A 9,213-nucleotide genomic window follows, 5' to 3' on the forward strand; every position below is an offset into this window, starting at 1 on the left:
ACATTTACCTGTGTCTCTTTATTTCATATCTAATGCGGTGGCAGTTTTATCTATGAGGCACATGGGCAATTGCACAGGCGGCATTCTTTAGGGTGTACCACAAGCATGAGAGGGAACAAATATTAATATTTAAATGGTCTTAGCGCTAATCTATTCGCCCATCAGGTCAGGATATGTGTCGAATTGGCACTCTCTACAAGCGGGACACCAGCGTTGTCATACTGCTCACTTGAAGTGGATCACATCAAGGGGATTTTACCACAGGCTAATTAAAAGTTAAAAACAAGTAAATTACATCATAAATAGCATCAAATTAAAACAACTTTTATACCTCATATTAATCTATTGCAGGTCAAGATTGGTGATGTTTATTCTTTAAATAAGAAAATGTTGAATAATAAAAACAAGCAATGATAAAGAGTTGATATATAATTCACACACATTTAAACAATCCCCGAGAATGATGTGCAGCCTCACAACTTTTTCCAATCCCCACAACTTTTCCGCACATTTTTGGCCAATCCATGTCATTTGTCTCTGAGCGGCGTTTAAAGTCACACTTCAATTGTCTAATTAAAACGTACACACATTTGTCATTCCCCCACAGCTTAGACCTAATTTACTGTACTACAACAGACAGAGTAACTGCTGTAATTTGGTGTACACAACATTTACTTCATACTTTATATTTATTTACATATTTATTCAAAATTAATTTTATACAGGGTAAAACAACTAAGAACAAATTTGAATTTGCAATCACGACCTAGCAAAGAAGCAGCATTTACATGACAGAACATAGATGTTGTAGAGTGATGATAATCTCTCATCATTTCTCATTTACCAACAAAGATTTGCGCTACAGATCGCTTTCAACAGTTCACAAATGTTCTTAATGTTTGTGTGTAAATGTGTTGAACATCAATAATTGTTTAAGATGGACAAAGACTTTTCAAGTCAAAAATGTCTGCAACTTGTGAACAACAGAGCAGACAGCATATAAATAAGAAGCTTTTGGTGGTGTTTCTTTCTATAATGACAATTAATTGTTACTATTATAAGTTATAATGAATAAAAAACAGTGCAGTGATTTGACAATGAACTCTGAGTATGTGCTTTTACTGCCATCCAGTGTCGACTTCTAAGTATTTCTAGTAGAAAACGAGAAACGCATTAATACGGTATTTGTTTTCCAATGTTTGTTAAAATCCTGTGCTTTTGGAGGCTAATGTTACAAGAAAGACTTAAAACACTGATCAAAAATTCATAAAATCACAACAATTCAATAGTATTTATATGATTAATTAATAATAATATTGATATTATTTAGAATATTAATAATTTTGTTAAAATCTAAACATGGCGACTTTCTGAAAAAAACTTTAGAGAATTCAGGTATTTTAGGCGGCAACCATTACAAAAATCCTGGAGGGATTTTAGTGATGAGTTGTAATGCATAAAGAAATATCCAATTATTTGAAGATTGATTATGTAATTTTAACTACTTCAAACCATGATTAGAGCAGTAAGTTCACACTTCTAGTCTTAGTCCAATCTAAATTTGACAGCCTCATTTTATGAACCATCATCTTATTTTCGTCACCTGGTATTTCTGCAGCTGTTCACCCATCTCATCAATGTGCCGATCATACTGAGCAATCAATGGAGCCATTACACTGCAACAAAGAAAAAACATCTTGAAACATGTTGTTAATTTCATAACATAAAAGTGTGTTACTAGGCTCTGTGCAGCAATTTTAATAAAACAAAATGACTTGTCAGACCTTTTATCTGAGAGCCAGGGAGAAGCAAAATCAGTCTTCTGTTCCCCTTCAATCTGATTAATATGAGACAAGAACATTGATTAGAGGTGAATCACTTTCAAATAAAATATTTATTCATTATACATTATTCCCTTCAGTAATAAACCGGCATTAAATTTTTTTCAAGCATACTTGCATATCACATCCATACTACATACAGTTGCGGTCAGATATTTTACATACACTCCCTATGCATAAATAATGTTATATTCATTTTGTGAATATTCATTTGCGTGTGCAAACTTGTTAGCACACACAAAGCTGATCTACTAAACATGTGCGAAGTGAATTATGTCTTTTAAGTGAGCAGAATAAGGCTTGCAATATATTTTGTGACTCTGTCTTCATTAAAGGGGAACTGCACTTTTTGGGGATTTTTTCCCAAGGATCGCAATCATTATGAAAAACATGCATAATGCATTCTAACTCTTAAATAAACCTATATAACAGTCCGCCGACAATGGAGCCAATGCGAAGTCCTCTATTCCGCCCATAAAGCTCTCTAATGAACGATCCAAAAAGCGCCAACAATACTCTATTTACATTTCATGACCTGAATATTAACCAAGTATTAGTGATATTGTTATTATAAGCCCTAACGTAGAAAAACTATTTATAGCAGTGCCGTGATCATAGAGAGGTAACTACTGTAGCTTGTGTAGCTATGTTGACATCATCGGCTGGAGAGCTGCTTTCTCTCCTGGGAGCTTGTGGAAGTTTATTCTAGATCATAAATAATGCCCCTCACCTTGATAGTAGAATGATGAGGACTTAATCTGACCAGTTGGTCAACTTTGCCAGCCAATTTAGACCCGGAAATAGCGAGAAAGACACTAAATGACCCTTGGTTTCGCTCTCCCCTATTTTCTTCGCAAGGATTATGAGTCAGTCTTCATCTAAACGGGAATAAATGAACATCGTAACAATTGGCATTCTAATGACAGCAGACATTGTACAGTAAGTTATGTTTTATTATGTTAGTTAGTTCTCATGAAGTCTGCAGTGAGTAAGTAATCAGTAATGTTGTCTAAGGAAAAAGCGAAATTTGTGATTCAGTTTTTAAATGAATGCACAGCCGTATGCTTAAAACGATTAAACTACGCAAATATGATATGGTATTATAAATCTGCCTGTTACTACATTACATATATACTTACAGTGTGTAAATAAAACCTTGATGAAGGCGTTTGGATGTTTTTTAAAGCGGTTATAGGCGGAATAGAGCAACTCACATAGGCTCCATTGTAAGTGGACTTTTGATCGCATTTATTTAATACAAATATGAGTTGGGAAATTGTGTTAGATGTAAATATAAACGGAATACAATGATTTGCAAATCCTTTTCAACCCATATTCAATTGAATGCACTACAAAGACAACATATTTGATGTTCAAACTCATAACATTTTTTTTTTTTTTCAAATAATAATTAACTTAGAATTTCATGGCTGCAACACGTGCCAAAGTAGGTGGGAAAGGGCATGTTCACCACTGTGTTACATGGCCTTTCCTTTTAACAACACTCAGTAAACGTTTGGGAACTGAGGAGACACATTTTTTTAAGCTTCTCAGGTGGAATTCTTTCCCATTCTTGCTTGATGTACAGCTTAAGTTGTTCAACAGTCCGGGGGTCTCCGTTGTGGTATTTTAGGCTTCATAATGCGCCACACATTTTCAATGGGAGACAGGTCTGGACTACAGGCAGGCCAGTCTAGTACCCGCACTCTTTTACTATGAAGCCACGTTGATGTAACACGTGGCTTGGCATTGTCTTGCTGAAATAAGCAGGGGCGTCCATGGTAACGTTGCTTTGATGGCAACATATGTTGCTCCAAAACCTGTATGAACCTTTCAGCATTAATGGCGCCTTCACAGATGTGTAAGTTACCCATGTCTTGGGCACTAATACACCCCCATACCATCACAGATGCTGGCTTTTACACTTTGCGCTTATAACAATCCGGAAGGTTCTTTTCCTCTTTGGTACGGAGGACACGACGTCCACAGTTTCCAAAAACAATTTGAAATGTGGACTCGTCAGACCACAGAACACTTTTCCACTTTGTATCAGTCCATCTTAGATGAGCTCAGGCCCAGCGAAGCCGACGGCGTTTCTGGGTGTTGTTGATAAACGGTTTTTGCCTTGCATAGGAGAGTTTTAACTTGCACTTACAGATGTAGCGACCAACTGTAGTTACTGACAGTGGGTTTCTGAAGTGTTCCTGAGCCCATGTGGTGATATCTTTTACACTCTGATGTCGCTTGTTGATGCAGTACAGCCTGAGGGATCGAAGGTCACGGGCTTAGCTGCTTACGTGCAGTGATTTCTCCAGATTCTCTGAACCCTTTGATGATATTACGGACCGTAGATGGTGAAATCCCGAAATTCCTTGCAATAGCTGCTTGAGAAAGGTTTTTCTTAAACTGTTCAACAATTTGCTCACGCATTTGTTGACAAAGTGGTGACCCTCGCCCCATCCTTGTTTGTGAATGACTGAGCATTTCATGGCAATCATGGCACCCACCTGTTCCCAATTTGCCTGTTCACCTGTGGGATGTTCCAAATAAGTCTTTGATGAGCATTCCTCAACTTTATCAGTTTTTATTGCCACCTTTCCCAACGTCTTTGTCACGTGTTGCTGGCATCAAATTCTAAAGTTAATGATTATTTGCAAAAAAAAAAAAGTTTATCAGTTTGAACATCAAATATGTAGCATATTCAATTGAATATGGGTTGAAAATAATTTGCAAATCATTGTATTCCGTTTATATTTACATCTAACACAATTTCCCAACTCATATGGAAACGGGGTTTGTAGTTAGAATGCATAAAAACAAAACAAAAAAACGTGTTCTTGTCTTACATAAGGATTGTGAATGATAGGCAAAATTCCCCAAAAAGTGAAGGTCCCTTTAAATATGCAGAATATATGCTGATCATTAAAACGCCCACAATACAGTGAGGAGAAAATGCAAATACATTATCAGCACGCGCGATGTGATGTATCAACACTCATCCCCGTTTTGGGGGCAGTATTTTGCGTTTTATTTAACATGTTTGAAAAGGACGTGCAAACTGACACAGTTGCACACACGGCTGTGAGAGAAGAGTCCTGGCACTGCAAAGACACACAACGGACAGAGATTCCTCCGTCCTACTTGTACGTTTTAACATATATGGTCGATCAGAAAAAACAAATATTAGACACATGGTTCATTCAGCAACATCCTTTTATAATTTCATAACTGCTTAGTTAGGGGCTAATTAAAATTAATTAATTTCCTGCGTTTTGGTGTCATTTAATGTTTAATGACGTTCATTTTTTCCACATATAACATATCTTACTAACATATATCCTATACGATAAAAACTTCTTGAATTATGCATTTATTTGTATCTTCAGCACAGCAATGCAGCCTCCCGCCCATGCACCTTCAGTGGTAAAAACAAGTGGTGTGAATGTAGATGCACTGCACGTCTGCTTCTAAAGTTGTACATGTCTCCTGCTTGTTTGAAAACATAGCAAAATATACCACAGCTAGGAGCATAACATGGATGTTAAAGTTAAAGTCCTAACGATAGTCACACACGCTAGGTGTGGTGAAATTATCCTCTGCATTTGACCCATCCCCCCTGGAAGGTGAGGGGAGCAGTGAGCAGCAGCAGTGGCTGCGCTCACTTGCTCGGGAATCATTTTGGTGATTAAACCCCCAATTCCAACCCTTGATGCTGAGTGCCAAGCAGGGGGGTAGTCTTTGGTATGACTCGGTACTTTGGTATGACCTTCCAGTTTCAGGGCGGACACCCTAACCACAAGGCCATTGAGCAGGTATAAAGGCCACTGAGTAGTAGAGATGCGCGGTTTGCGGACACAACCGCGGAGTCCGCGGATTATCCGCGGGTCGGGCGGTTGAAATTAAAAAAAATTAGATTTTATCCGCGGGTCGGGTCGGGCGGTTGAAATAAAAAAAAATTAGATTTTAAATAGATTCAGGCGGGTGGCAGTTAAACCAATTCGGAAATATATATACATAGTTAAATGTTGTTACCCACATACGAAAAACGAGCAGGCACCTGCAGCATATGCCACAACAGAAGAAGAAAAAAAAAAGAGATGGACACTTTTACGGAGCGGAGAAGGGACGCCTCGCCGGGGTCCGGGACCGAGGCCCCTCCCCCGAGAGGGCCCCACCGGGAGCCGTAGCTGAGGTGATCCGCGAGAAGGGCCCGACGCACGTCCAGGGTCACCACCGCGCCCACCGCACCGACACCCCGCCTCGTCCGCCTTCGCCGCGGCCGGCGTCACGCGCAGCAGGTAAGCAGCTTACCTGCCCGCCACCCGTGGCCTCGTAACAGGGGTCACTCCGCGCGCTCCGCCCGCGCAGCTTACCTGCCCGCCACCCCCGTTGCCGGGGGCGCGTAACAGGGGTCATTCCGCGCGCAGTGCGCTCACGAAAGGGGTGGGGCTCACCCTGGTGAGCCGAGTGGGCCACTTTTGGTAAGCAGAACTGGCGCTGCGGGATGAACCGAACGCCGGGTTAAGGCGCCCGATGCCGACGCTCATCAGACCCCAGAAAAGGTGTTGGTTGATATAGACAGCAGGACGGTGGCCATGGAAGTCGGAACCCGCTAAGGAGTGTGTAACAACCCACCTGCCGAATCAACTAGCCCTGAAAATGGATGGCACTGGAGCGTCGGGCCCATACCCGGCCGTCGCCGGCAACGAGAGCCGCAAGGGCTAGGCCGCGACGAGTAGGATGGCCGCCGCGGTGCGCGCTGAAGCCTCGGGCGCGAGCCCGGGTGGAGCCGCCGCGGGTGCGAGGGACATCGCACCTCCACGCGCTTGGAGGTGCGCTCAGCGCGGCTCTCAGATGATTGCGCACTGGGCCGTGACAGCGTGGCACGCATTGAATGTCTCTGCTGCATTGGATCAGTCTCCTTTCTTTAACAGGCAAAAGCTTTATAACCTCACTAATGCCTTGCATCGTCTATATTAGATATATAACAACGGGCGGGTGCGGGCGGGTGCGGTTTTGATTAAATGTTAGTTCGGGTGGATGCGGATGGTTGACGACTTTTGTGATGCGGTTGCGGATGAAATAATTGCCTATCCGCGCATCTCTACTGAGTAGGTATATATATATGTGCAGTAAATGAATGTGTCTCCATGGTGATGCATGCAAAATCCTCATTTAAATAAGGCTGTTTGCACCACTTTTGAATTGTACACGCTGTGTTAGTAGATCACATGCAACACGCCCATTAATACCACATGCTATTTTATAAACTGCACATGCTGTTTAGGTATTTGGATCTTAGTAAATCAGGACTTTGGTATTTTGTTTCACAGGCGTCAAACTAAATGCCCTAATTCTATGTCGCTCGACGTGTCCCCCCACATTATTTTTATTTTACTCGACACATCTCTGCATACATGCACCTTGGCAAATACCACCTCAACATTCATGACTATGATGATGATTTTTTGATTGATTGATTGATTAAAACCTGTATTAGTAGATTGCACAGTACAGTATATATTCCGTACAATTGACCACTAAATGGCAACACCCGAATAAGTTTTTCAACTTGTTTAAGTCGGGGTCCACGTTAATCAATTCATGTTACAAATATATACTATCAGCATAATTAGAGATGTCTGATAATATCGGCCTGCCGATATTATCGGCCGATAAATGCTTTAAAATGTAATATTGGAAATTATCGGCATCGTTTTTTTTATTATCGGTATCGTTTTTTTTTGTTTTTTATTAAATCAACATAAAAAACACAAGATACACTTGCAATTAGTGCATCAACCCAAAAAACCTCCCTCCCCACACAAAAGGGTTGTTTCTTTCTGTTATTAATATTCTGGTTCCTACATTATATATCAATATATATCAATACAGTTTGCAAGGGATACAGTCCGTAAGCACACATGATTGTGCGTGCTGCTGGTCCACTAATAGTACTAACCTTTAACAGTTAATTTTACTCATTTCATTAATTACTAGTTTCTATGTAACTGTTTTTATATTGTTTTACTTTCTTTTTTATTCAAGAAAATGTTTTTAATTTATCTTATTTTATTTTATTCATATTTTAAAAAAGGACCTTATCTTCACCATACCTGGTTATCCAAATTAGGCATAATAATGTGTTAATTCCACGACTGTATATATCAGTATCGGTTGATATCGGTATCGGTAATTAAAGAGTTGGACAATATCGGAATATCGGATATCGGCAAAAAGCCATTATCGGACATCCCTAAGCATAATGCAAGTTAATCATCATAGTGTAAACATTGAATTATTTACAATCCGGGGGGTGGGATATGGAGGGGTTGGGAGGTTACGTTAGGTTGCTATCAGCATATTTCAGTCATCATACAAGTTCATCATCTGAGAAATGGACATTGCATGCAAACCTCTGACTTAAAACTTTAAATGGAATTGAAACTATTACCATTAACAAATATAACGTGGGTGTAGAGGTGTGGTGCTAGGTTATTTGTACCTCATTTGGTTTGATTTGAGCATGTTCCCCACGCTGATACTGGCTCAGAGCAGAGTTAAGCCTGTGGACTGGAAAAAAAGAAGCATTACGTTTTTTTGGTTAACCTTCTGGACAAGAAAGCTTTGACAGTCACTAATTAGTTACAACGTACATAGCTCACTCATTAAGTGGTGATACGCTTTCAATTAGATGGGCTAAGAGTTTTTAGAAGCACGCGTGGTTTGATTTAGAAGATGAATGGTAATGGTGATCTATTATTAGTTATAATTCAGCATTCTATTTAACTTACCTTGATCACGCAAAAACTCGACATCTGCTTCCATGTTGCAGGTTCAGCTTAGACCAAAGCAACTTTTCAACAACGCAGTACTGGTTAGCAAACAAAACCAAATCAATAAAACAGGTTATCACCACACTTATGATGTTTTCGGTCGGAATTAAACAAGTCAGCTAGCAGCTACCTGCTGCTCTAAACACAGTTGATGTAGCAAGTCAATTTAATGCTCTATCGTTCATATGGCTGATGTAGCATTTATATATAAAACGTTTCTCTTGGTAATGTGTTTGAATGAGCTACCAACCCAACAGAGCGAGTTACGTTAATAGCGTTGCGCCGTCCGTTTGTATGAAAACAAACAGCAGCCAATGGCAGCAAAGCGGTGCATTGTTTAATGTGTCCGTTCGGGACAAGTTACTACTTACTTTGGTTCCGCTGTCAACAAGAACGAATGACGTTAGTGGTTTGTTGGATAATAAAAATCCGTTTTTAATTCGGGTTGGCATTATTATATTTATATATTTTTTAAATATTTACCACAGTTTAGTCAAATTGTACAACTGTTTCCCAGTCTGGTCCGATCAACGTTG

At 40.0% G+C, this 9,213-nt stretch overlaps 1 protein-coding gene across 2 annotated transcripts in view; it reads right to left on the bottom strand.

The window, feature by feature from the left end:
• Positions 1 to 8,956, bottom strand: part of LOC133621663 (sodium channel and clathrin linker 1-like) — a 40,396-nt gene extending 31,440 nt beyond the window's left edge. For both annotated transcript variants that reach the window (XM_061983901.1, XM_061983900.1), the window contains exons 1-4: positions 8,636 to 8,956; positions 8,347 to 8,414; positions 1,785 to 1,837; positions 1,604 to 1,676 (exon numbers count right to left, since the gene is read on the bottom strand). In XM_061983901.1, coding sequence (XP_061839885.1) covers positions 1,604 to 1,676; positions 1,785 to 1,837; positions 8,347 to 8,414; positions 8,636 to 8,669 — 228 coding nt within the window. In that variant the 5' untranslated portion in view covers positions 8,670 to 8,956. The remainder of the gene's footprint in view (positions 1 to 1,603; positions 1,677 to 1,784; positions 1,838 to 8,346; positions 8,415 to 8,635) is intronic.
• Between the last annotated feature and the right edge of the window lie 257 nt (positions 8,957 to 9,213).

Source organism: Nerophis lumbriciformis, linkage group LG25 (assembly GCF_033978685.3).
Source record: "Nerophis lumbriciformis linkage group LG25, RoL_Nlum_v2.1, whole genome shotgun sequence".
In the NCBI taxonomy this organism is placed as follows: Eukaryota; Metazoa; Chordata; class Actinopteri; order Syngnathiformes; family Syngnathidae; genus Nerophis; species Nerophis lumbriciformis.